Genomic DNA, 27,882 nt, shown 5'->3' on the forward strand with positions numbered 1-27,882 from the left:
AGGATGTTATGAAGGAATCCTATGATGCACTTAATAGTATTTTTTCTTAATTACATGTAAGAAAAGTTTTCAATATTCATTTTTGTCAGATTTTAAGTTCCAATTTTTTCTTCTTTCCTCCCCCCTTCCCAAGAGAGCAATCTGATATTTGTTTCATATGTACAATCATGTTAAACATATTTCCACGTTGGTAATGTTGTTAAACAATCAGAACAAAAGAGAAAACCACAAGAAAGAAAAAAAAGCAAGAAGTGAAAATAGTATATTCTGACTCTAGAGTTCTTTGTCTGGATGTGGTCAGTATTTTTCTTCAGGGATTCCTTGGAATTGTCTTGGATCATTGTACTGCTGAGCAGAGTTAAATCTATCATAGTTGATCAATATGTAATCTTGCTGTTCATTCTAGATCTTGCACAATGTTCTAATTCTACTCACTTCACTCAGCATCAGTGCGTATAAATTTTTGCAGGTTTTTCTGTTTTTATTACATAGTAGTATTCCATTACATTCATATTGCCACAACTTGTTTAGCCATTCCCAACTGATGGGCATTCCCACAATTTCCAATTATTTGCCACCATAAAAAGAGCTGCTACAAACACTTTTGCACTCGTGGGTCCTTTTCCCTCTTTTATATTCTCTTTGGGATACAGATCTATCTAGTAATGGTATTTTTGGATCAAAGGGTATGCACAGTTTTATAACTCTTTGGACACAGGAAGGAATGCTGTTATAGAAAAAGCTGAATTGCTTGTGTTGATATCTTCAAGATGTTAGTAGAAAAGAATTATTATTATCATCTTTACTCAACCGATTCCCAGGTCTATGTATCCAGCCTCAACTTGTCTCCTTACGTCCAGTTTTGCATCTGCAACTTACTAATAGAAATTTCCAACTGGATTTTCTGGAGACGCCTTAAACTTAACCTATCCCAAACTGATCTCATTATCTTTTTCCCTTCCAGGGCACTACCATTCTCCAAGTCATTCAACTCCTTAGGTTTTTTAATTTGCTTGCTTTGGACAAGTTTTTTTTTTATTTTATAATTATAAATTTTTTTGACCGTATATAGGCATGAGTAATTTTTTTATAACATTATCCCTTGTATTCATTTTTCCAAATTATCCCCTTCCTCCCTTCTACTCCCTCCCCTAGATGACAGGCAATCGCATACATTTTACATGTGTTACAGTATAACCTAGATATAGTATATGTGTGTAAATACCATTTTCTTGTTGCACGTTAAGTATTGGATTCCAAAGGTATAAGTAACCTGGGTAGATAGACAGTAGTGCTAACAATTTACATTCACTTCCCAGTGTTCCTTCTCTGGGTGTAGTTGTTTCTGTCTATCATTGATCAACTGGAAGTGAGTTGGACCTTCTTTATGTTGAAGATATCCACTTCCATCAGAATACATCTTCATACAGCATTGAAGTGTACAGTGATCTTCTGGTTCTGCTCATTTCACTCAGCATCAGTTGATGTAAGTCTCTCCAAGCCTCTCTGTATTCCTCCTGCTGGTCATTTCTTACAGAGCAATAATATTCCATTACCTTCATATACCACAATTTACCCAACCATTCTCCAATTGATGGGCATCCATTCATCTTCCAGTTTTTAGCCACTATGAAAAGAGCTGCCACAAACATTTTGGCACATACAGGTCCCTTTCCGCTCTTTAGTATTTCTTTGGGATATTAGCCCAATAGCAGCAATGCTGGGTCAAAGGGTATGCACATTTTGATAACTTTTTGGGCATAGTTCCAAATTGGTCTCCAGAATTGTTGTATTCTTTCACAACTCCACCAACAATTAGTGTCCCAGTTTTCCCACATCCCCTCCAACATTCATCATTATTTGTTCCTGTCATCTTAGGCAATCTGACAGGTGTGTAGTGGTATCTCAGAGTTGTCTTAATTTGCATTTCTCTGATCAGTAGTGATTTGGAACACTCTTTCATATGAGTTGGTATAGTTTTAATTTCATCATCTGAGAATTGTCTGTTCATATCCTTTGACCATTTAACAATTGGAGAATGGTTTGATTTCTTATAATTTAGGGTCAGTTCTCTATATATTTTGGAAATGAGACCTTTATCAGAACCTTTAACTGTAAAATGTTTTCCCACTTTGTTCCCTTCTAATCTTGTTTGCATTAGTATTGTTTGTACAGAAACTTTTTAGTTTGATGTAATCAAAATCTTCTATTTTGTGATCAATAATGATCTCTAGTTCTCCTCTGGTCATAAATTCCTTCCTCTTCCACAGGTCTGAGAGATATACTATTCTCTGTTCCTCTAATCTATTTATGATCTCATTCTTTATGTTTTGGACAAGTTTTAATTTTTTTACAATAATAGCTTTATATTTTTCCAAAAAAAATACAAAGATAGTTTAACATTGCCAGACCTTGTGTTCCAAATTTTTCTCCCTCCATTCTCACCTCCTTCCTCTCCTAGATAGCAAGTAATGAAATATAAGTTAAACATGTGCAATTCTTTTTTTTAATTAAAGCTTTATATTTTCAAAATATATACATGCATAATTTTCCTTTTTTATTATAGCTTTTTATTTATAAAAGATATACATGGGTGATTTTTCAACACTGACCCTTGCAAAATCTTCTGTTCCAATTTTTCCCTTCCTTCCCCCCACTCCCTCTCCTAGATGGCAGGTAGTCTAATACATTATATATGTTAAAATATATGTTAAATCAAATATATGTATACAAAGTTATGCAGTTATCTTGCATCAAGAAGGAAAAAAACCTGAGAAAGAAAACAAAATACAAGCAAGCAACAACAAAAAGAGTGAAAATGCTATGTTGTGGTCCACACTCAGCCGCCGAGATCCTTTCTCTGGGTGTAGGTGTCTTTCTTCATCACTAAACAATTGGAACTGGTTTGAATCATCTCATTGTTGAAGAGAGCCAGGTCCATCAGAAATGATCATTATATAGTCTTGTTGTTGCCAGGTATAAAGATCTCCTGGTTCTGCTCATTTCACTCAACATCATCAACTCCTTGGTTTTGAGAAGTCATCCTCAAACCCTTACTTTCTCATCCCCATAATCCAAGCCAAATCCTGCTCATTCTGTCTTCCTAACATCTCTCATATATTTTCCCTTCTCTCCTGACATTTTCGCTAGTCTGGTAGGGGCCCTCCTCACACCTCATATGTGAATAATTTGTTAGCCTTCTGATCAGTTTTCATGCCTCAAATTTCTCTCCACTCCATTTGTCATATGAATCTTCCCAGATTGCAAATCTGACCTCACTGGACCCCTATTCAATAAACTCGTGGTTCCTTATCAACACCAGAATTAATGATAAAATCTTCCATTTGATTGACTTCCCAAGGGATGGGAGGGTAGGCAGGTATTACAAACACAGAATGACAAAATGATGAGAAATTCAGCCTGTACCACAGAATTTTCAGGCTGACAAGGAGATAGCGTCTTCCATCTACCCCAATGCTGTATGCTATCAGAGACAAGCAGTACATTTTAAGTAAAAAAAAAACAAACCCAAAATCTTATGCATTCAGAACCAATTAAACAATGTATAGGTGAAGGCACAGAAAGAATCTAAACAGGATTATATTATCAGATCCCATATCCAAGACCAATTCATTTGCCTCCATCAACCTGCACTTTTCTAGGAAGTCATGGGCTTCAAACCCAGAAGAAACTAAGGAAATTTTCCAAATTATTATATCTCAAGTCTCGCAATAAAATTTCTTAATCTAAGAACTGTGAGCCAGGCCCAGTCAAAGAGAGGAAAGACAAAAAATAGAGTCTTTGATCTAATTTTCCTTAAATACTCAAAGATTTTGATCCTTAATAACACATTTCTATATCATTGAATATGCTACCCCCAATTAATCTTTGATTTTCATAATAATGATGATCTTTATAACACTTTAGATGAAAGTTTGAACACAGCAAGAATTCGGTTTAAATTAAATACAAATAGGAAAAAGGAAATCTAGATTAAAAGGAGAAAGGAATGTACTTTTGTGATAAACCCCCACTGAGTCACTGTATATCTGTTTTCTTTTGTGTTCAGAAAAGATTAAAATCTTCAAAAAATACTCATAAAATCTTCCATTTGGTGTTCAAAGCCCTTTTTAACCTGATCCTTTCTATATTTCTAATTTCTTATATCCTACACCTCCACATATTCTAAGACTCAGTGCCACTGGGCTTCTTTATCATTCCTCTTACTTTCCTGAATCTTAGCATATTCTTGGGCTAAACCCCCATGCCTGGAATTCTCTCTCTCCTCACCTCTACCTCCCACTTTCCTTTAAATCTTACCTAAAAACCTACTTTCTGCAAGAAGGTTTTCCTGGCTTTCCCCAATCTTGTTGCCTTTCACTTTTACTCTCTCCAATTTATCTTGTATGTCCATGTATATATATATGTATATGTATATATATATATATATACATATACATATATATATACATGGACATACAAGATAAATATATATATACATATATATATAATATGTTTATATGGTGAGAGGGAGGGGACAGAGAAGAGGAAAAAAGGTATGAAGGATAAGGAAGAGAAGAAAAAGAGACAGAGGATAAAAGAAACCAAGAGAGAATAAGAAATAGAGAATAAAAGAAACAGAAAGAGGGAGAAAAGAAGACAGGGAGAAGAGAAAGAGAGAGAGGAGGAGAGGAAGAAAAAGAGAAGAAAAAGGAAAAAGAGGAAAAGGAGGAGGAAGAGGATGAAAAGAAAATGGAGGAAGAAGCAAAGAGGGAAGATAAAAGAAACAAAGAGAATGAGAAATAGAGAATGAAAGCATCAGAAAGAGGGAGAGAGGGAAGAGGGGAGACAGGGGGAAGAGGGGAGACAGGGAGAAGAGGGGGGCAGATGAGAAGGAGAAAAAGATATGAAGAAGGAAGTAGAAGAGAAGAAAAAAGAAGGAAGGAAAAGAGAAGGAAGAGGAGGAGGAAGAGAAGGAAAAGGAGGAAGCAGAGAGGAGGATAAAAGAAACCAAGAAAGAATGAGAAATAGAGAATGAAAGAAACAGAAAGAGGAAGAGAGGGAGAGGGAGAAGGAAAGAGAGAAAGAGAAAGAAGAGGAGGAGAAAAAGGTATGAAAGAGGAAGAGAAGAAAAAGGAAAAGAAGGAGGAAGAGGAAAAGGAAAAGGAGAAAGAAGAGAAGGAAGCAGAGAGAAGATAAAAGAAACTAAGAGAGAGAATAAGAAATAGAGAATAAAAGAAACAGAGAGAGGGAGAAGGGGATAGAGAGACAGAGAGTACCTAGTTGTTTATATGTTGTCTTCTCCATTAGACTTTGAGCTCCTTTAGAACAGGACACCCCCCTTTTCTTGCCTTTTTTGGGTATCCCTAGTGATCCATATCCCACGGGCATATTTAATAAATGCTTGTTGACTTAACTGCTCACCATAAGCCTGGTTGGACAGACAAGAACTATGCACAGCAAATAGAAAACAACCAGGATGTATGAAGTCTCTGAGCACTGTGCTGGGTCCTGCAGAAACAAAGACAAAACTGAGGCAGTTGCTACCGCCGAGGAGGGGAATCACCATAGTGCTTTGCGCAGTAGATGTCCCAACGAGGGACCCCGACGGCTTATCTGACTTTTCTTAGAGGAAATCCCCAGGCCTTCATTTTGTCACACCTGCCCTCAATTAAAGGAAATCTGGCTCAACAATTCACCAGGCACCTGATGCAAAGAAGGGCAATGTAGCCACAGCCCTGGCTCTCAACGAAGCCCAGCTCCCTAGTCTATATAACACTATAAGATTTACAAAATACTTTCCTTATAACAATTCTGTGAAGGAGAGTGTGTAAAGGTGCTATTTTCATTTCCCTTTGACTGACTGGGAAAACTGGTGCTGGGAAAGAGAAGGTGACTTGTTCAGGGTCATACAACTAGTAAATGTCAGAGGGCAGAACTTGAACCCTGGTCTTTCATTTGAAAGCACCCTCCAGCTTCTGAATCTCCAGAGAGATCAGACTAAGAACAACTTTAATTTCTGGGGTCCTCTATGCAGGTTTCTAATATCCATTGTATTTTTGCTTGATCTTCACTCAAACAAGACAGAGGAACATCATCGATATAGAGAGAGAATTGTCCACACTGGCAGGGACCTCACCTTTGGCTTGCCTCTGATGCTTACTATCTGGGCAACTTTGGCAAGTCACTAAACTTTTATGGGACTCAGTTTCCTCCTTTATAAAATGAGGTCCTTTAGGTCACTTGTGGCTTCTTCTTACAGATCCTAGAAACAAAAAGTTCCTGTGACAATATCCCTTTCAAGTGGTCTTTTGTTTATGCTTGACAGAATTCACCTAGGTGACTCATTCCATGTTTTGACAGATCTGATAGTTAGGAATAATAGCTAAGGTTTACAACCTATTTTATAGATAGTATTTCTTTTGATCCTTACAACAATCTTATGAGATAAGCACTATTATTATTATACCCAGGAAATAGACATTGAGAAGTTAAGAGACTCGTTCAAGGACACACAATCAGATGCAGGATCTGATTCCCCCCCCCCCCCATCTCTGTCTGTCTCTCTGTCTCCTCCCTCTCTGTCCCTTTGTCTGTGTGTATCCTTGTCTTTGTCCCTCTCTCTGCCTCTCATTCTCTTTGTCTCTTGGCAACCAGGGTAAATGACTTACCCAGAGTCACATATTCAATAAGTATCTAGGGTCATATTTGAATCCCCATCCTGATTCCATCCACCACTAAACTGCCCCTCAAGTTCAATCCTCTTAACTATTGCTCCATTCCCCCCACCTTATATGGATTGACCTGAACTCTGCCTCTCCGCAATTTTCAGGCCCTTCTTGGGGCCAGGAAGAACAAATTTACTCTTTCTTCAACATGAGGGCTCGTAGATAATAATTTATATTTCCATTTTAAGGCTTGCAAAGTACTTTTCTTACAATAATCAAGATAGTACCATTACCTATCATTATCTCCCATTTTACATTTGAGGAAATTGAGGCCAGAGAGATTAAGGACTTAGCCATCATGTTCCTATAAGCTCCTGCAAATCAGAGCCAATTCAAATCCAGGTATTACAGGATCATAAATGAATAAATAAAAGGAACTTTAGAGGTCAAAAATCCCAAACTCTTCAATTTGCAAATTGCAGAAGATTGAAGTTTTAACTAAGAAGGTCACACCAATGGATTTAAACCCAGGTCCTCAGACCCAATTCAGCAGCTTTTCCACTAGAACCACATCGTGTTCCAAGTCTTCAGATTCTAGCACTTTTTCTCCTGGAGCCAGCATGGGGTCTAGTAAGGAGTAAGGAGACCTGGGTTAAATTCCTTCCTAATTATGTAATCATGATTGAGTCATTCAGCTGAGCTGAGCTTTCTCATTTTTGAAATGAGAATAATGATAGTCGCACTATCTCCTCCTCCCACATTGTTGTGAATAAAGCATTTTATTTTTAAAATAAATGCTACTGATATCTTTGAGGGTTTTTTGAACCATCAAACTTTCATAGTATTCCTCTCCATTCCCAAAGAGCTATCCCATACAAGTATAGAATTAGACAAACTCCAACATCTTAAAAATTCAAGAAATTGTGGCAGCTAGGTGGTGAAGTGGATAGAGCACTGACCCTGAAGTTAGAAGGACCTGAGTTCAAATCTGATCTCAGATACTTAACACTTCCTAGCTGTGTGACCCTGGACAAGTCACTTAACCCCAATTGGCTCAGCAAAAAAAAAAAAAAAAAAAAAAAAGGCAAGAAATTCCTACAATATACTGCTTATTAAACAAAACTATCTCTGTGATCAATGAGGATAATTGTCCATATCTCTTTTACTGTTTGCAAAGGTTTTCTCTCAAAATAGTACTAATAAGTAGAACCTCATGCTATTGAGATAACAATGTTTATGTTTAGGTACCACAGGTATCCTAATTCTCCTTTTGCTGTTGTTTAGTTGTGTCCCAGTCTTCATGCCCCCATTTGGGGTTTTCTTGGCAGATACTGAAGTGGTTTGCCATTTCCTTTTCCAGCTCATTTCACAGATGAGGAAACTGAATCAAAAAAGGGTTAAATTACTTGCCCAGGGTCACATGAGTAATTCTGAGGCTAAATTTGAACTCAGATTTTTCTCCAAACTCAGCCTTCTATTCACACTGCCACCTAGCACCTGAACCTTAAGGGACTTATTAGTGTTAGGGCAAAATTTGAAACTAGGGTCTTTTTCTACTCCCCATCCCAACACTGTCACACTGAATGGCATTGGATTTAAAGGGATCCTCCAAATAATCACACATCACCTAGTATCACCTGAGAATATGGAATCCTTCAAACTTCCCATTATGTCTTTGGGAGAGAGAAGAAAAGTTGGGAGAGAAGTAAGACAAAATGAAGGAAATAAAATGGTCCGAAGAGACCTCCTCTTACTGTCCTCCAAGTGGTTGTATACCGGCCTGTACCTCTCCCCCATCCCCCTGCTGCCCTTCCTTTTGGTGGTCTCAGATAGAAAAATGCCAGGAGTGCTGATGCTGAATGCCAGGTATACCACAGGAGAGTAGGTCAGGGTCCTGGGGTTCTTTCCTCGCTGAGCAGGAGGGTTCTCTCCCCTAACCATCCAGACTGTCAACACTCTCTTCTCTTCCAGACTCCTCTTCTATTCGACATTTGCTCAGAAGATTGTAGCTAGGAGCTCAGTCAGTTAGAGTGGAAGCCCGTAGAGGACCAAGACTGTAGCTTTTTTCTTTTCCTGCTCTCCAGAGCATTTGACTCCCAGGGCTTGGCCCTCAAGTGTTTGTGGACAAGCTGACTGAGCTCCCCAGCTGGGTCCCGACACTCCCAGTTCCGCACGTCCTTGCAGAGTTTTTTGTCCAGCCCGCCTCTCCCTACACCTAACTCCCCCATAAACTCACTTCTTCGGCACTCATGGACTGCAGCGGGCCTGATGTGGTCCCTTCTTTAGGTGCTGTGCCTGATGAACTTCCTAAGAGGTAGGAGATAATATCTGCGATCTTAAATTCCCACATGGGGCACTAAAAGGAAGGAGCTCCCAACCCCAAAGCTGATGCCTGGGCTGCTCTGCCCATATTGAATGCCCCTGGGGGAACAAGATTCGATCCCGGAGGCGGACTTAGCTAGGTACGGAGGGCAGACAGTTGGCGGTAGGATTTAGGAAGGGGGGTGAGGGGGGGCAACTGATCTAAGCGGGGAGATCCAGCTCGTGTCCTTATCTGACCCAGGTGACCTGGGCTCCTCCACCCCCGAGTTTGAGCCTTTTGAAGAATTGCCAATCTGAGTTCTACCCAAAAAAAAATCAAAACCAAAAAAAACCAAAAAAACAAAAACAACAACAACAACAACAACAACAACAACAACAACAACAAACCAGCAGCAACAACAACAAAAACTCAATGTACTTTTTGGGTGGATTCATGTAGAGCGAGGGAAGGGGAGCATCTGTTGAATTGGACTTGTCTTGGGCAGGACTCAGAATTGTGCCATTCCTTTGCCGGGCCTTCCTCTAGGATGTCCCAGGAGTCCTAGGGCGAAGAAATCCCGAATCTCCCCTCTCTTATCCCCCACCGGAGGCTTTCCTTACCGCCTCCCCTCCGGGCAGCTGGGACACCCTGCCCTAAAGCCGCGGTTCTAGCCCGGGACCCCCTGCCCTAAAGCCGCGGTTCTAGCCCGGGACCCCCTGCCCTAAAGCCGCGGTTCTAGCCCGGGACCCCCTGCCCTAAAGCCGCGGTTCTAGCCCGGGACCCCCTGCCCTAAAGCCGCGGTTCTAGCCCGGTACCCCCTGCCCTAAAGCCGCGGTTCTAGCCCGGTACCCCCTCCCCTAAAGCCGCGGTTCTAGTCCGGTACCCCCTCCCCTAAAGCCGCGGTTCTAGCTGTCGCTCGCTCACGGGAGCCCAGTTCCCGGCGAAGAGAAGTTGTGCGACGCTCACTCCCTCCTCCACCCAATAACTCCCCCGGTGCGCGTTCCCCGCTCCCCCCACGCCCTTCCCCCGTCGTGTCCGGGGCTGCAGGTGCTGGCCCCGGAGCAGTGCACACGGCGGTCCAGGGGCGGTCAGGGCGCTCTTTGCAGCCAGTCCCCCTACACCTCACGTCCCCCACCCCACCCCACACAGCACTCCTCCCCGCGGGTCTTTGCACACGACGCGCCGGCTGCAGAGCTTTAGCGAGTAGGAGCCCGCCGGGGATAAAGCCCAGCGGGCGCGGGACGCGGGAGGCAGCTGTGGAGACTCCGGGAGCGTCCTGAGCGAACTGGCCCGCTCTGGAGCCGGCCCGGGGGGCCAGGGGCACGCGCGCACGCACGCGGCGAACTTTCTCTGTGGGGCTTCCAGGGGGCACTAGCGGGCCTCCGAGGGCTCATGGAACCCACGGAGAAGCGGTACCTGTTGGACGTCAAAACCGGAGGCCGGTAAATCAGGAGCGGAGGCGCGCCCGGGGTGGGAGGGATGGGGGGAGGACGCGGTTTCCCCACTTCTCCTCCGGCTGCATCCCATCCTGCCCCGGCCCGCCTCTTGGGTCTCAGCTGACCCACAGCCACGGTTTTCAGCCGGTGTCAGGTGTCACGGCTTAGGGGAGATCTGCGCTGCACCATCCGCACGCGTCCCGGATTTTTTTCCCCCGTGGGAGAGGCGCGGGCAGCTCATTAAGAGATAAAGCCACAAAAACTTCCCGAAGGACTAGGAACAGCGAGTGGGCAGGTTCGGAAACAGGCTGGAGAGCGAGAACCAGAGAGCGAGAGCGAGAGGGAGAGAGAACGCGGGAGGGGGGGACGGAGTGGAGGGAGGGGAGAGAGAACGCGGGAGGGGGGGACGGAGTGGAGGGAGGGGAGAGACAGTATGTAGATGCTGCACCCTTCCCTTCACTCCCCCACCTAAGGACGAGGGGGAGGTGGTAGGAGCCCCACCCCCATCCGCACTCTGGCCTTCCCGCTTCAGTGCCTCTGTCGGCTCTGCCTTCAAGTCAGCAGATGTCTGCAGTGGGGGGTGGGGTGGGGAAAGCCAGTTGGGGGAGAACCACCCTGTCCCGCAGGGCCGTTCCCTTTCCGGGTGGGAGAAAGCAGCAGGGGCTTCATCCCCAGGGAGCTCCGACTTTGGGTAAGAACTCTGTTAATTCTGGGGAGAAAGGGTACCCACTCCCTTACTTCCACCGTATGGGAGGAAGCCCAGCCTGTTAGTCCCCTCCTGTTTCCCCCATGTCTCCAATCCCAGAATCCCCAAACCATAAATTTCAGCCCTGGACTAACCCTTAAAGATGCAGCACGTCAAAGTCGGAAGAAATTTCAGAAACCACCTAACAATCTCTCTGATTTTCTGTCTCTCTCTTTCCCCCTCTCTCATTTTACAAAAGAGTAAACTGAGGACCAAGACAGGAGTCTAGACTTGGTTGCACAGAACCATCTGGATGGTGACAGAGTGTAACAGAGACCTGGATTCTGTTTCTTTCCCTCCTTCTTTGAACTAGACAATGGAACCCTTAAAGTTCCTTCCACCATTCTCAGTTTGTGTCTTTTATTAAGCCTCTCTCCTTCCCAGCACAAAGCCACCCTTACATATAGTCTCCCCACTCCTGTGTATCCCTAGCACTTAGCCCAGTAAGCACTTTAACAACTGCTGGTTCTTTCATTCGTCCCAAGCATTCTAACCCTTGGGATGGAAAAGGATGGAGGTCTTCTTCTCTACCCAGGTCATATTCAGGATCCCCTTGGCAGAATGGGGCCAGTCCAACGCCCTTGTCTGAGCCCGGGTTGGACCTGCAGGCCATTGGAATAGACCCTCAGAGCAATCAGCATTGCCATGCCCAGCAGAGCCCCACTGACCCTTATAAATGTCAGAAGGAAAGGGCCCAGCGCCAGTTGTATGTAGCAGCCACCATCTGCTTTGTCTTCATAATCGGAGAAGTTGTGGGTAAGGAACAAAGTGGGCTTCTTGGATAGGTTCTGTCATCTGTGCTAATGGAAGAGAGCCGTGGGGTGGGAGCAGAATAAGCCTGATGGACAGACAGTCCATTACATTGGACTTCACCGGAGCCCCATTTCACTCTCACAAATAGCAGGAAGGGAGTTACTACCAAAGGCATTCAGGTCCAACTAAGGGTCCCCTCGACCCCCATTCCTCTGGTCCTGCAGGGGGTTACCTAGCCCACAGCTTGGCCGTCATGACGGACGCGGCGCACCTGCTTACCGACTTTGCCAGCATGCTCATCAGCCTCTTCTCTCTCTGGATGTCCTCCCGGCCAGCAACCAAGACCATGAACTTTGGCTGGCATCGAGCAGGTGAGGGACCATCATGCTAGGGCTTTAGCATTGGTTAGCCTATCCACTCCCAGGGCATTCACTGTGGGCAGAGCTTTGGAGTGGGGGTAGGGTGGGTAGGAATGGGATCCAGAGGAAGGAAGGAAGGAATCATAGAGGCATAGAACAGTCTAATTCTAATAAGGAGCCTTAGAAAACAGACTTTCAGAGCCGGGGGAAGTTGTAGTACCGAGAAGATCAAAGCTGGAAGTCACCTTAAAAAAAGAGGATGTTAAGAGCAGAGGCCTGTTAAGGGGGAGTAAATCACCCACAGTCAAATAGCAGACTTGACCTTTACCCTCAGGGAGTCTCATCTGACAAGGAAGATGAACTCCTCCATCAGGAAACACAATGACCAACAAGACCAGATGAATATGTGATTAGCTATGTTTCTGCATATTTAAGGGGAAGTATCAGAGTTCAAAGCCAGGTAGGGAATTTGCTCAGAGACTTATTAACATGTCTTAGATTTGATCTCTTGGGGAGCTGCTGTTTCTCTCTTTGGCTCTAGGTATTCTTCCTCATTCGGTGAATTAACTCACCAGTTCCCACAGTGGCTCTGATTTAACAAAGTATCTGTTTCCCCATCCATAAAATCATGGAGTTCCCCCTCCAGCTCAAACATTCTGTGTTCTAATGTTCCTTATATTCATGTTCTAACATTCTAGATCCTGAAAGTCCCTTTCAACTTTGAGAGTCTATGTTCTAGTCTAAGATGAATAGGAAAGTTTGAAAATCCCTCCTATCACTAATAATTTGATATATCCTCTATAAGCAGTGTGAAGCAATAGGGGTTCTTTTCTGGTGGGCAATCTCTGACAGTAGGGCCCTGTTTTAAACTTATTGTCTTCACTGTTTTAAAGTAACTCATCCCCTATCTCTAACAAACATCTGTGGAATTGTTCATTAAATGGTAGTGTTTGGGATGGGGTTTGCTTTTCAGAGATCTTGGGAGCTTTGCTGTCCGTGCTGTCTATCTGGGTGGTAACAGGAGTCCTAGTCTACCTGGCTGTGCAGCGACTAGTCTCTGGAGACTATGAGATTGAAGGAGGGGCTATGCTGATCACTTCAGGCTGTGCTGTAGCAGTGAATATCATGTAAGTCTGGGGCCTGCCACTCTACAGCCCACCCCATCCTATTAGTCACTACTACCTGCTTTCCTGGGAGGAAGAATGGAAGAGGGGGAACTTGATCACATATTGAAAAGATAAAATTCCTCTCACTTTGTGTGCTGGATCTTTCTAGGGAAAAAAAATGGGCCATATATTGGATTTGCATGTAGTTTTATCATGTTTAACATATATTGGATTACTTGCTATCTAGGGGTGGGCATGGGGGAAGGGGAAGAAATTGGAACACAAAGTTTTGCAAGGGTCAATGGTAAAAAATTATCCTTACATATGTTTTGAAAATAAAAAACTTCATTAAAAATGGGCCAGCAATTCCAATGGACTTGTAATGGAGAGAGCCATCTGCATCCAGAGAGAGGACTATGGGGACTGAATGTGGATCACAACATAGTGTTTTCACTTCTTTGTTGTTGTTTGCTTGCTTGATTTTTTTCTTTTCTTTTTTTTTCCTTTTTGATTTGATTTTTCTTGTGCAGCATGATAAATGTGGAAATATGTTTATAAGAATTACACATGTTTAACCTAAAAAAAAAAAGTGGCCAAGCTTTATCTGTGAACTCTGGACTTTCTGTCTAGGACTGATTTTTCAGCTCCATACTCCTCTGCATCTGACTGTGAACCTTTCTATTCCTGGGAATTTCTTTCTTTCTTATAGACCCCAGTTCATAACTTGGGGCCACTGGACAAGTCCAACCTTTGTTAAAATACAAGGAATACATTTTAGGTAGGATTTACCTTCTCTAGGCTCCCTCCTATACTTCTGGCCAGTAGCCTTTTCACAAAGGATTGCCTGGTATGAGTAGTGGCATTAGTCAGCTCTGTGGAGAAAAGAGCATTCTACCTGAGGAAAATAGTGTATTATGATGAAAAAAAGTCCAGCATCTGAAGGTAGAAGCCTGAACCTCTAATTCCTGGAGTGATTTTGGCTGTGTATTTCATTTCCCTGGGCCTCAGTTGCCTCAATATATAATTGAATTAGGTAGTCTTTGAGCCTCCTTTGAGTTCTAGATCTTTGATGTTTTTCAGGCTATGGGGCAAGAACTGATTTTTCTTAGTGTCTGAATATTTTTAAAATCTAATCCCAGGCAGATGGCATGGTATTTAGAGCACAGGCCTTGAAATCAAGAGAATCTGAATTCAAATCCATCCTCAGACACTTTCTAGTTATGTGACCTCCCCTTAAAGTCACATAATCCCAATTGCCTACAAAAAAGAATCTAATCCCAATGTTCATAATAATCATTGTAACAATAGCTCACATTTATTTAGAGCTTTAAGATTTACAAAGCTCTTCATATACCTTATTTGCTTTAAGCTGGGGCACATAAAATTGGTATCATTCCCTCAACAAACATTAATACCTGCTGTTCTAAGGGAGAACATACAGCTTTCATAAGGAATGATTCTAGTTTTCCCATAGTTCATAGAAAGCAGACAGAAATAAAGACCAAGGTTCAAAAGACCTAGATTCCAGATGCAGCTCTGCCATCAACTCAATGGTGACCTTCTCAAATAATTTCTCCTTATTTTGCCTCAATTTCCTCTTCTGACCTTAGAGGGGAGTACCTTGAATATCTTTATTAGGAAAGGAATGCACACAACATATCTATGTGTAGCTTCCTGTAGAGAATCACATACCTACTATAGGCTAGAATGTGATTATGTATGAAGTAGTAACTAGAAACAAGGACCAAGATGATAAAAGCACCAGCAGTCTGTAATAAATGGAGTCTCACACCACCCTGGCTCTCCCCCTCATTGCTCACAGTCTTCAACATTTCAGGTGTCAGGCAGTACTGGTCACTTAAGGCCTGTTCCACTGGGGATTTGGGGCTGTGACCCCTTAACATCTGGGTGGTTGTGAAGATAGAAGGAGATAATCTATGGAAAGTATTTTGCAAATATTAAAGTTCTCCAATAAATGCTAGCTATTTATTATTTTTCCAATTCTTTAGCTTAATGATTGATTCAATGAAAACTATAATTCAAAATTCAGTGTTGATTCACTGTGCTAGATGCTAGAAATACAAAGAGGAAAAAGAATATTACCTGCCCTGGAACAGAGTTTTGTTCTATCTCTCCCTCTTCATTTTCATTTTTCAACTCTTTTCCCCCTTCTTCCTTCTCTAGCCTTTTTTCCTTCTCCCCTTCTTTTTCCCCCTCTTCTTTTTTTCCTTCCCCTCTCCTCCTTCCCTTTTCTCTTTCTCTATTCTTTTTAAAATAGACACATTTTGCTATTTTCTAACTAGTATCCAAATACCCCAGCTCATCACATTCCCCAATATAGTACCCCTCTCCAAAGAGTTAAGCAATACATCCTGATTGCAACTGCTAGTAAGTGTCACTTTTCACTTTTATGGTTTACTGATTTAACAGAAAGGAAGTTATGTGTCTTTTAACTTTAATGATATTATGACAACATTGCTCTTTGTAGCTGACCTGAGGTCAATTGTGTTTCAAAGCCATCTTTATTGACATTGTTGTAGCCATTATATATATATATATATATATATATACTAGTCTTCTGGCTCTTTCTTCCTTCTGAATCACTTCAGTCAAGTTTTCCTATATTTTTCTGAATTAGAATTCTCATCTACCTAATCTAGTCTGTTCTAACTGTTCCCCAGTTGATAGAACCATATTTTGTTTGTAGCTTTTTGTTATCCAAAATAATGCTTTTCTTGCTCATTACCTCTTTTGGAGGGGGGGATGGAATCCATCCCAGGAGAAGTATTTCTGGGTCAAAAAAATAGGAACTCAGTAACTTTCCATGTATAATTTCCCATGATTTTCTATGATGCTTAAATCAATTCACAGATCTAATGATAAAGAAAAAACACAGGCATCTTCCCTTTGCCCCTTCAAAATCTATTTTTCCTATTTTGTTTATATTGATTAGATTCTAGAATTCTTTGATTCTAGGGTTCCCTGAAAAGGGAAATCCTGGTGCTTGAGAGGGTGGGGGCAGCAAACCTGGCACCTTCTTTGTTCTACCAAGCTATTGAATTAGCTCTCCAGGTCTAATTAAATATAGGCTGTGCTTGAGAAATCACTTTTCTGGGCTTTTGAGCCACAATCACCCCAAGTTCCCACCCTACCCTTCTCAAAGGTTTCTACAGAGTTTAGGGATCATAAGACAATTCTGAAGATAAGGATGCTAACACTGGTGCCCAGGGCTCTGCCTGATTCTCTCTTCTCTTTGCTAGAATGGGATTTACTCTTCATCAGTCTGACCATGGTCACGGGCATAGCCATGGACACAGTCATGGGACCAATGTGAAAAAGGAGGAGCAGAACCCCAGTGTCCGAGCAGCCTTTATCCATGTGGTTGGGGATTTGTTGCAGAGCTTGGGGGTCTTAGTGGCTGCCTATGTCCTCTACTACAAGGTAAGGTAGCCCGTGATGGGAAGGGATGCCTTGTCTGAGCTAACAATAGAAGATGTGGGTACAAGCTTCAGCTCTACCATTTAACTAGCTGTGAGCCTAACCAAGTTCCTTTACTTCTCTGGACTTAGTTTCCTCTTCTGTAAAATGGGCACAACAATAATTACCCTATCTTCCTCTTAGGGATATGGGCAGGCCAGGCCAAGGGAGATCACAGGCAGGGAAAGTTCTTTAAAGAGCTGTCTTTGTGGAAAGGATTATTCTCCAGGAATAAAGCCTTGAGAAGAAGTGTTGACTGGATTTCCCAAGGCACTGCTACTTCTCAGCTCCAAAAACATAGAATTAAGACCCTGCCCTGAGGGCACCCACTAACTTCTGGAGAGAAGTGAACTGGGCAGAATAGGCAAAGCTATCATAGTTGATGTGCAAGATGGGCATACTGTACCCAGAGAGAGGAAAGTGACTTGTCGAAAGTCAAATGATTTTCAAATTATGAATGTACCCATAAAATACCAGGACAAGAGGAGTCCTTACAAGCCATCTAGTCCATGTCTGTAAGTTTGCAGAGTTTCAAGACTGGGAAGGATTTCACCTGTTGGTGCCTTACAAAATCCTAACCTTTCTTTAAGTCTTATTTCAGTTGCCACCTCCTCCATGAAGCCTTCTGTGTTTCTCAGTAATAAACAGAATACTGAAGTTGAACAGAACACTACTATATTCAAAGTATCCTGTCTTGGATACTTATTAGCTGGGCATAGTATCTGCACTAAGTGCACAGCAGTGTGTGGGTGGGTGAGTCTTAGATGATATTTATAAAATGCTTTGTCGACTTTGAAGACTATAAATGGCAATTATTCTGAATAATTTCCCTCCATTTTCCCTCCCAAGAACACTTTTTTGTCAATCAGTTGTTTTCAGTCATGTCTGATTCTTCATGAGTTTGTTTTTGGCAGAGATAATGCAGTAGTTTGCCATTTCCTTCTGTGCTTATTTTACAGATGAGGAAACTGAGGCAAACAGGGTTAAGTGATTTGTCCAGGATTACACAACTAGCTAACAGTAATAAGTGTCTGAAGCCACATTAGAAGTCAGAAAGAGCAAGTCTTTCGGACTCCAGGCTCTATGCTCTGTACCTGATGGTGCCCCCTAGCTGCCCCAAGAGAACTTGAGATCTTTTTATTCCATGACTCCCTTTTGTTATATTTACCTGTGAATAGGGCATATTCTCTATTATCCAATAGAAGATAAGCGGTTTGAGGGCAGGGACTCAGCACTGTGCCTTACACAGAGGAAGAATTGAATACATTTTGAGCTGAATTGAGAAAAGCAGAGACAGAAGTGACCTATCCAAGGTCTAGTAAATAGTAGAGCCAGGATTTGAACCCTGGTTTTCTACCTTCTAATCCAGAGGTCTTTCCCCTCTGTCCCATTGTCCCTGACATTTCTGTGCCAAGTAACTTTAAGTCACTTATTGGTGTATGGCCCAAAATAGAGGCAGTGTGCTATGATGATAGGCCTGCAGTTCATACCCTATCTCTGACTCATTTATTAAGTCCTAGGAAATTGCTTGAAAATTAGCACTCATTTTCCAAAACACTTCTCACACAAATAAAATCAGATCTAAACAACTGGAAAAATTTCTACTGCTCATGGGTAGGATGAACTTATAGAATTAAAATGACAATTCTGCCTAAATTTGTTTACTTGTTCAGTTCAGTGCCAGTTTTTATTGGCAAAAAATTATTTTATAGAACTAGAAAAGTAGCAATTAGTTGATTCAGTAAGCAGTTTTTAAAAGTGTTGTATGCCAGGCACAATCTGTGGAGCTGGTGATAGACAAAAATAAAATAGTCTCTGCTCTCAAGAAGCTTTCATTCTATAGGAGGGGAACAACATATGTAAGTATACACACTTATACACATATAATACACATTATATATATGTATATCTATATATGTACATATATAGATATATAAAATAAATGTGTGGAAGTATAAGCAATATATTATATCTACATATGCATGTATGATGAATTAATGGGAACAAGGAAGTAGAGGGAGCCTAGCAATCAGGTGGTGTCCAGGGACACTTGGCTCATACAAATGCCAGAGAAGAAATTAGAACTTGATTCTTCTTGATTAATCCCAATATTCTTGTTTCCTCCACCTTCACGGCCTCTCTTTATGGGTGCATACTCTGAGAAAGTGATCTTAAGGAAAAGGCATATTTGGCACTGATGTGTTCATGAGCTATGTAGAAGAGGGCAAAGAGCCCTGAATTAGGATTGATGGGACTTGGGTTCAAGACATGTCTGTGTAAGATTGCTCTTCCAAAGCTTGGACTCATTGACTCTGGCCCTGAACAATAGTGACTGATTACATCTGCTTATTCAAAACTCATTCATTCATATGCTGGTTCAATGGGGAGAGCCAGTGTTTGGAAATTGAAGTTGGGAATGAGCTCCTAATAGAACTCTGGAATCTCAAACTTGAGAGGGACCCCAAGGATCACTTAAGTCAACCCATGTCAGAGCAGGATTCCCCTTTCTAATATAAAAGACAAGATTACCCATTCCCTTCCTTCAGTGATAGAGAATATTTCCTGAGGCAACCCTTTTCATTTTGGGGAAGATCAAATTCATATAAAGTTTCCCCTTTATCAGAAGCTAAAATCTGCTTCTGTAGAACAAGAGTGAGGAACATCCGGCCTGCAAGCTAAATAAGGCCTGCGAAATCATTTGCTAAGACAATAGCAGGCAATGATGAGTTGAAAGCTAGGTACGATAATTCCCCACTGTTTGAATTCTGTAAGCTGGTAATTTTGTACAGTCTGCAAATGATGTTATAAATATCCAAGTGGCCCTTGGTAGCAAAAAGATTTCTTACCTCTATTCTAGAGCATCCCTTCACTCCTAACTCTCCTAGACTGCAGCTACTATGGTAGAAAGAATGCTGGTCCTAGGGCTAGGTGACCTCGATTGGCCCAGAAACTGGTTCAAATTCTACTTTAAACAGTCATGGACAATTCACTTCTCTGAATTGCAATGTCTTTACCCAATTAGGAGCGTAGGTTTAGAGCTGAAAGGGCCTCAGAAGCCATCTGATCCAAATTAAATGACTTGATTAAATTTGGCCTTTTAAAAAAGCACTTCACACAATGCCTGGCACATAGTAGTGTTAGATAAATGCTTATATTCATCCTTTGTCTTTCCTTTCGTCTAGGGTCACATAGGTAGGTGCCAAATATCAACAACAACAAAAAAGTGGTTCTCTGACTCTGGGCTCCTCTCTGACCACTGGAGCATGTTGTCATACCCCCCAAATGTGGGATATGCCTGAGTTCTTTCCCAGGCCTCTTTAACTTTTCTCTCTATGTGATCTTGGTGATCATATTAGCTCTTTAGGTTCAATAATCATCTTTTATGTAATTGATTCTTAGATCTATTTATTTAGCCCTCAGCTCTGGTTCTTCTGAAATGTCTAAATGGCATTTCACATTCAGAACGGTTTTAATAGAATTTGGTTATCTCTTCTGCCCCCCAAACCTGTCTCTTTTTTTTTCTTTTCTTTTTTTTCCCTGAGGTAATTGGGGATAAGTGAATTGCCCAGGGTTACACAGCTAGGAAGTGTTAAGTGTCTGAGGCTAGATTTGAACTCAGGTCCTTTTTAAAAAAAATTTTAAATTTATTAATAGTTTTTATTTACCAGATATATGCATTGGTAATTTCACAATATTGACAATTGCCAAACCTTTTGTTCTAATTTTTCCCCTCCTTCCCCCGCCCCAGATGGCAGGTTGACTAATACATCTTAAATATGTTAGAGTATAAATTAAATACAATATATGTATACATGTCCAACAATTGTTTTGCTGTACAAAAAGAATCGGACTTTGAAATAGTGTACAATTAGCCTGTGAAGGAAATCCAAAATGCAGGCGGACAAAATTAGAGGGATTGGGAATTCTGTGTAGTGGTTCGTAGTCATCTCCCAGATGAACTCAGGTCCTTTTGACTTCAAGGCTGGTGCTCTATCCATTGCACCACTTCAGTGCCCCCCCCATCCCTTTTTCAATCATCACATCCTCCTGCCAATAGTTACCCATGTCCAGAGCCATGGACTCATCCTCCTTTTCAGTCAGCCCACAAAGTTAATCAATTGCCACATCTTGACATTTCTACCCCTTCAAAATCTCTTAGATAAGTCCCTTCCACTGAAATCACACTGCTATCGCCCCAGTGCAGGCCTATGATGATGATGATTTATATAACATTTAAATAGTGTTTATCATGTGCCAGTCATTAAGCTAAGCACCTTATAATTATAATCTTGACATTATAATTATAATACAAATAGTTACAATTATTATCACAACCACTCTGGGAGGTAATATTGCTGTAGTTGTTTAATCACGTCTGATTCTCCGTGACCCTATTTAGAGTTCTCTTGGGAGAGAACCAGCATTTCCTTCTCCAGCTCTTTTTACAGATGAAAAAACTGAGGCAAAAAGGGTTAAGTGGCTTGCCCAGTGTCTGATTTGAACTCAGAAAGATGAGACTTTCTGACTTCAGGGCTGGCGCTATAATTAACTACTGTACCTGTATCTCCTCACACCTGGATTACTGAAATAGCTTCCTGGTTGATCTCCTCAGGTCTCTCCCCACTCCAACCCCTTCTCCAAGGTGCTATCAAAATGGTTTCCAACTGTAGATCTAACTATGTCAATCTCACTCTCTTCCCCGACAATAAACTCTAGTGGCTTCCAGTTACTTCTGGTATCAAATATACAAATCCTGTTTGGTGTTTACATGATTTAACTTTTCTACCTTTTTAGCCTTCTTACCCCTTAGTCCTCTCTCCAATTCTGTCATCCAATCACACTGATCCAGTCACTGTACCTTGCACATGATGTCTCATATCCTTTTTTTCCCCCTCTTTATCAGTCTTTTTTAAAAATTAATTTTATAATTATAGTTTTTTATATTACATATGCATGGGTAATTTTTTTTACAGCATTATCCCTTGTATTCACTTCTTTTCCAAATTTTTCCCTCCCTCCCTCTACCCCCTCCCCTAGATGGCAGGCAATCCCATACATGTTACATCTCATATCCTTTCTATCTCTCTTTGCATTGGCTGTCCTTCATCTCTGAGATTCCCTCAATCCTCATCTCATCTCCTGGCTTCCCCCAAATCCCAGCTAAAATCCCTCCCACAAGAACCTTTATCAGTCCCTCCTAATATTAGTGAGCCCTGCAGCTTGGGGATCTCTAGTTGGTTCTGTCCATAGCTTACTGTGCAGTTATTTGCACATTACCTCCTCTATTGGATGGTGAGCTTCGGGAGAGCAGGGACTGCCTTTGCCTCTTTTTAATGTTTGGTAGTGTCTGGCACATAACCAGCGCTTAAAAATGCTTGTGTACTTGGCTTAACTTTCCTAGTCTCCTCACCCCCAGTTTCTTGAGCCTTTCCTCCTAATAGTGTCCATTAACTTTTTAAAAAATTTAAATAGTTGTATTTCAATATAATTGGATTTTTTTTTAGTAATCTTACATGTTTTATTTTGTATATTTTTAAAAATTATTTAGAGGAGGAATTCATAGACTCCACAATTCAACCCAAAGGGCCCATGACACCCCCAAAAGGGCTGAATCCTTGCTCTAAGGTAACTTTGTAATTGATATATAGGTGTCCATGTTGTCTCTCCCAATAGGATGTAACTTCCTTGAGGGCAGAGACTCATTTTGTTCTTTCTTGGTATCCCCACACTTAAGCTATTGCCAGCACAAAGTAGGCACTTAATAAATGTCTCTTGATTGAGTCACTTCACCTCTGGTGTCTTACTACTTCTCTGGGGCCCTTATACCAGATTTGGAGTCTATTTCCTTAGCCTGCATCCTCAAAAGAATCTGGCTCCTATGTCAAAGCAAAATGAAATTCCTTCAAATGAAAGAAGGAAAGAAAGAAGCATGTGTTGAGTGCTGGTGCTTTCAGAACACTGTCTTATTTGATCTTAACAACAATCCTGAGACATCACTGCTGTTATTATCCCCATTTTAGAGCTGAAGAAACTGAGGCAGGTAAAGATTGGTTGATTTACCCACAATCACATAGCTGTTATCGCTATTTTACAGCTGAAGAAACTGGGGTGGGTAAAGGTTGATTGATTTTATCACACAGCTTTTATCTCCATGAGGCAGGTAAAGGTTCAGGGACTTGCCAGGGTCACACAGCCAGTTTGAGTTTGAGACTGGGTCTGAATCCCTATCTTCTTGACTCCAAGCCTCTGGCTCTATCCTAAAGAGCCTGGAAGTCTCAATCTTGGCCCAGATTAGTATCAGCTTTAACTAGATCTTATTCCAGGAAGGGCCTGTTTTCTTTCTTTCTTTGTTTCTTCTCTCCCTCTCTCCCTCCCTCCCTCTTCTCTCCCTCTCTTCCCCTCTCACTCTCTCCCTCTCTTCTTCTCTCCTCTCTCTCTTTCTCTTTCTTTTTCTTTCTCTCTTTCTTTCCTTTTTTATTATTATAGCTTTTTATTGACAATATATGCGTGGGTAATTTTTCAACATTGACCCTTGCAAACACTTCTGATCCAACTTTTCCCTTCTTCCCTCCACCCCCCCCCAGATGGCAGGCAGTCTTATACATGTCAAACATGTTAAAGTATATGTTAAATACAATATATGTGGAGATATTTATACAGTTCTCTTGTTGCACAAGAAAAATCAGATTTAGAAAGAAGGTAAAAATAACCTGGGGAAAAAAACAAAAATGCAAGCAAACAACAACAGAATGTACATGTTATGTCGTGGTCCATACTCATTTCCCAGTGTTCTTTCACTGGATGTAGCTGGTTCATCAAGGGCCTGTTTTCTAGGCCAATTGCCATAAAAGTATTTTGACAACCTTAAAGTGCTATAAAACTACTGGAGTATTCTTCTAATAGGTAGCTCAGCCCCTGGGGTGAGGGAGATGGAACAGAGCAGGAGTCTCTTCCGGGTGACATCCTTTCCAAATGCTTGGAAACAGGTGGAGGTAGGAGGGGAAAGCAGGCCATGAGCCCTTTGTTCTCTAGGCCAAAAATAGTCCCTCTCCTAGCTGAGGTGAGCCAGAGCCTGGGCTAGCCAGGGAGAAAGGCTCTTCAAAATAGTTCTTTTTTTGTCGGTCCCCCAGCGACAGGGAAGGCTGTAAGGATTGGAGCAAGTGGGGCAGATGGCCAGAATGTGTATTTACAAGGCTAGTTGAAGGTGACGTCTTAGCTAGCCTCAGCTACTGCCTAGAGATAAGGTGCTGGCTCAGGAGCCACAAGAACTGAGTTCAAATCTACTCTCTAAGTGACCTTCCATAGACTTCAGTTGCCTATAACAGGAGGAGGTTGATCAGATGGCCACTGAAGTCCCTTTAAATCTTTTTTATTTTTTTCCTCCACCAGCCTGAGTACAAGTATGTGGATCCCATCTGTACCTTCCTCTTCTCCATCTTAGTTCTGGGTACCACTCTGACCATCTTGAGGGATGTGATTCTCGTGCTGATGGAAGGTAAACTCCTTTCCCCTAACCCAGAGAGTTGAGCCCCTTGCGTCCCAACCTGAACATCACAGGGAAGTGAGAGCCGCTATGATGGCTTTGAGCAAGAAGCCAGCGTCTGGGCCCATGGCCTGGGAGGGGCCCGAGTCTAGCAGGCTGGAGACTCCCCATTCTATAAGGAGACTCATTCAGTCAGGTCTCACTCTTTGGGACCTTGTGGACCATCCCGGGCTATTATTTCCCATGGAGTTTTCTTGGCAAAGATACTAGCTTGCCATTTTCTTCTCTTGTGGATTAAGGCAAACACAACTAATAAGTATCTGAGGGCTCATTTGAACTCGGGTTTTCCTGACTTCAGGCTCATTGCTGTATCCACTGAGCGACCTAGCTACCATACGGAGGCTTAGCTCGGCCACAAATTCACTTTGTGATCTGCGTTTTGAGCCTCAGATGCCTTATCTGCACTTTGAGGAAATTGGACTTTGTGACGTAAAAAGTTTCTTCCAGCTGATAATTGTGTTAAGGTCCCTTCCAGCCTTGCACCGCTATGAGTAGCTTGTGTTCCCCCAAAGAGAAGGGGTCTTCAGCTAAGGGCCAGGATGATCAGGGCTCCTTATGAACATTACTGGTGGCCAGAGTCGAGGTGGGGGTGGGGTGCCGGGGCCCTGGCTGGGCTGACCTTGGAGGCCCTGGCTCTGTCCTTTTTCTAAGCCCAAGCCCCACCCCAGCACTGCTGAGTACCAGCCAGCAAGGGCAGTTCCTGGAACTCCAAATGTCTGCCCGCCACCCCCCACCTTCTACTCTCATTGTGCTGTTCTCTTCCCTGCCAAAGGAAGACTTCCTCCCTTCTGAACTGGGGGAGGGTCAGGCTGGCTTCAGAAACTCCCTCCCCCACTTTCACCTCCCCTCCTGGGAGAGAGAAGGGCACACGTTATACTTCCTATTGTACAAATGGGCAGAGACCACACAGCAAGTCAGGCAAAATTCAGGGGGACGAATCTGGGCATCTCTCCCTGCCCTTCCTCCCGTGTTACAGGTGACAAGCCAGCTTCACTGCCTGTCAGTGGGTCACTGACATTGAGCTGTTTTCCCAGAGATGAGAATTGATTGCCTGTAAAGTATTTTTGTTTGAACGAAGTTAACTGACTAAAGCAATGAAAAGTAATGTTACGGGCAGAGGACCAAAGAGTACTTTGAACAAATGACTTCCTCCTTCTGGGCCCTGTTCACTTGTTCTCAGTCCTATCTGACTTTCCTGACCCAATTTGGGGTTTTCTTGGCAGAGATACTTGGGGGGAGGTTGGCCATTTCCTTCTCCAGCTTATTTTACTTATGGGGAAACTGAGGCAAGCAGAATGAGGGGACTTGTCCAGCGTCATTCTAGGAAGTATCTGTGGCCAGATCTGAATCTTCCTGAGTCCTTACCTGGCAAACTGCCTGCTTCCAGACCCAGTTGGCCCTAGATTCTGCCTACCTGAGATGTTGGGAGGGGAGAGCTCCAGGGACTCTGACAATACTGACAATACACGAGTCCTAGTCTGGAAGCAGCTTTGAGCTCTGGCCCCAGGGATGTGGTGCTCTCACCACCAGACCCTCCTTCCTGGTCACCCAGACATGGACCTCGCATCTCGGCCCAAACAGCGAGGTGGGAAGTGAACTCTCAGACCCACCTCTTTTGAATTATGCTCCCCTTTCCAGAGGCTGGGGGTGGGATAGAAGAGAAATCAGTCTTTTCTCCATCTCTTTGCCCTTCGTCCTCAGCAACCCCCAAGGGAGTGGATTTCACCGCTGTCCGAGACCTGCTGCTCTCCGTGGAAGGAGTGGCCGGCCTACATAGCCTGCACATCTGGGCTCTGACGGTCGCCCAACCAGTGCTCTCCGTCCACATCGCCATTGGTGAGAAGCTGCCTTAGCTAGAGATGGGACTTTTTATCCTGTAACCCGGGGGTAGGGATGAGGGAGGCGGGCATGGCAGTGGCCGTAGGGACAGAGTCTGGGGTCCAGCTGAGTAGTCCTGGAGCCGAGCTGGGGCCCAGAAGAGGCCTGGAAAGCCAGGGCAGCAGGGCCTGGTGGCTGTGGCTAGAAAGGGGCACAGTAGGGGTGGGAGTGGGAGAGTTCAGAAGAAAGGACGGCTCCCTCACTGTGATGTGAGACCTTGGGGGTAGGGATGGGTGCTGAAGGCCGGTGAATGACCCCTTTTCTCTCCACCCTTCCATGACTCCGTAGCCCAGGAGGCAGATGCCCAGGTTGTGCTGAAGGAGGCCAGAACCCGACTGCAGGGGATGTTCCATTTCCACACCACCACCATCCAGATAGAGGATTATTCAGACGACATGAGAGATTGTCAGGAGTGCCAAGGCCCCTCTGACTGAGCTTCCTCCCTGCCCCATGCTGCTGCTGCCCATCCCAGAACTGCCTGGGACTTCAGTGATGAGAAGTGTTGGGACTAGGGGTGGGGAGGAAGAGGGGAACCTGTGCTTTTTCAGATCTCCCAGGGCCCCTCATCAAGACTCAACCTACTCCCACGTCCCTTTTTTATATATAAATTCAACATCCTGGAGCCCTTTTGGGCCTTTGGACCATATTGGATTGATTGTCTGAGCTGAGCTGAGCCAGCTCCTCCCTCAGGACCCCCTCTGCCAACAATGCTCCTGGTTGGTTCCCCTTGGCTCACTGTAAGTACCGGCGTGGGACTCTTGTTAATTTATAATATATGATGACTTCTTTCTTCCACCTATGATGCTCCAGATTCTACATGTTATCAAATAGGGCAGGGTGAAGATACCTGCACCCCATATATGTGCTGATGACCCTTTGACCGAGACGGGCTCCAGATCCCAGTTTGTGCCCCCAGACTGGCATGGGGGGAAGGGTCCCTTCTTCTCTTGTCTCAGGTGGAAGGTGGAAAGAAGGAGTCAGACGTTCCTAGAATAGAGTTGAGGCTCTATACTAACAGTTTGACTCGGCTGTTAGGGCTGACTCCTGAGGCTGAAGTAAGGAAAGGGGAGGCAAGGAAGGGGCTTGCCCCCGGCTTCTCTCACCTGCCTGCTGCTGAGTCCCAGGGGGATCTCATAATTTTCTGTATGAAGCCATTCCTGTAATGATTTTCCTCAATTTCTTGTTTTTTAATTTTCTTTATTTCATTTAAAAAAAAAACAAGTTATATTTAAAAAAGATCTAACGAGGAATGATGAACTTTAGCAATCCACCCATTCACAGAACCTGGAGGGACAGCCGCAGAAGCTTTTTTTAGATCAGATTTCAGAGCCTCTGAGGGCAACTCAAGGAGCCTTCCTGTGCCTCAGTTTTCCCAGCTATAGACCTATTCATTGAATTAGTTTTAGAACTGAAGACCACTTAAGAGACCAAGAAATCCAACCCTTTCACTTGACAGGAAGCCCAGAGCTCAGAAGGGACACATATATGTGAGCTCAGAGACCCAGAGCTGGAAGGCGCCTCAGAGGCTCTCTGGTCCAGACCCAGTTACAGGTAGGGGAGCCACGGGCCAGAGCAGGGACCTGCCCAGAACACATAAGCTGCCTCCAGGGGCAGA

The 27,882-nt window shown here is 43.2% G+C and overlaps 1 protein-coding gene and 1 long non-coding RNA gene across 3 annotated transcripts in view; one reads left to right on the forward strand and one right to left on the reverse strand.

The window, feature by feature from the left end:
* LOC141563941 (uncharacterized) overlaps nucleotides 1–10,755 on the reverse strand; it is a 46,408-nt gene extending 35,653 nt beyond the window's left edge. Inside the window, exon 1 of the long non-coding RNA XR_012488543.1 lies at nucleotides 10,387–10,755. This is a non-coding gene — a long non-coding RNA (uncharacterized LOC141563941). The remainder of the gene's footprint in view (nucleotides 1–10,386) is intronic.
* On the forward strand, nucleotides 8,830–27,505 carry SLC30A2 (solute carrier family 30 member 2). Of its 2 annotated transcripts, none has more exons than XM_074305765.1 (8): nucleotides 8,830–8,982; nucleotides 11,687–11,907; nucleotides 12,129–12,275; nucleotides 13,237–13,390; nucleotides 16,630–16,810; nucleotides 24,236–24,341; nucleotides 26,091–26,225; nucleotides 26,556–27,505. In XM_074305765.1, the coding sequence occupies exons 1-8, from the start codon at nucleotides 8,918–8,920 to the stop codon at nucleotides 26,699–26,701; spliced, it is 1,155 nt and encodes a 384-aa protein (XP_074161866.1). In that variant the 5' UTR covers nucleotides 8,830–8,917; the 3' UTR covers nucleotides 26,702–27,505. The 2 variants fall into 2 exon arrangements, with proteins under 2 accessions (XP_074161866.1, XP_074161867.1); XM_074305766.1 differs by lacking the exon at nucleotides 8,830–8,982 and adding an exon at nucleotides 10,086–10,412.
* The last annotated feature ends 377 nt before the right edge of the window (nucleotides 27,506–27,882 follow it).

This window comes from Sminthopsis crassicaudata, chromosome 3, assembly GCF_048593235.1.
Source record: "Sminthopsis crassicaudata isolate SCR6 chromosome 3, ASM4859323v1, whole genome shotgun sequence".
NCBI classification, from domain to species: Eukaryota; Metazoa; Chordata; class Mammalia; order Dasyuromorphia; family Dasyuridae; genus Sminthopsis; species Sminthopsis crassicaudata.

Bases quoted from the DNA above. Each gene is read 5' to 3' on its own strand.
- SLC30A2 (XM_074305765.1), top strand. From the start codon at position 8,918: ATGGACTGCAGCGGGCCTGATGTGGTCCCTTCTTTAGGTGCTGTGCCT. The intron at 12,276-13,236 runs GTGAGGGACCAT...TTTGCTTTTCAG, and splicing joins CTTTGGCTGGCATCGAGCAG to AGATCTTGGGAGCTTTGCTG. The intron at 26,226-26,555 runs GTGAGAAGCTGC...ATGACTCCGTAG, and splicing joins CTCCGTCCACATCGCCATTG to CCCAGGAGGCAGATGCCCAG.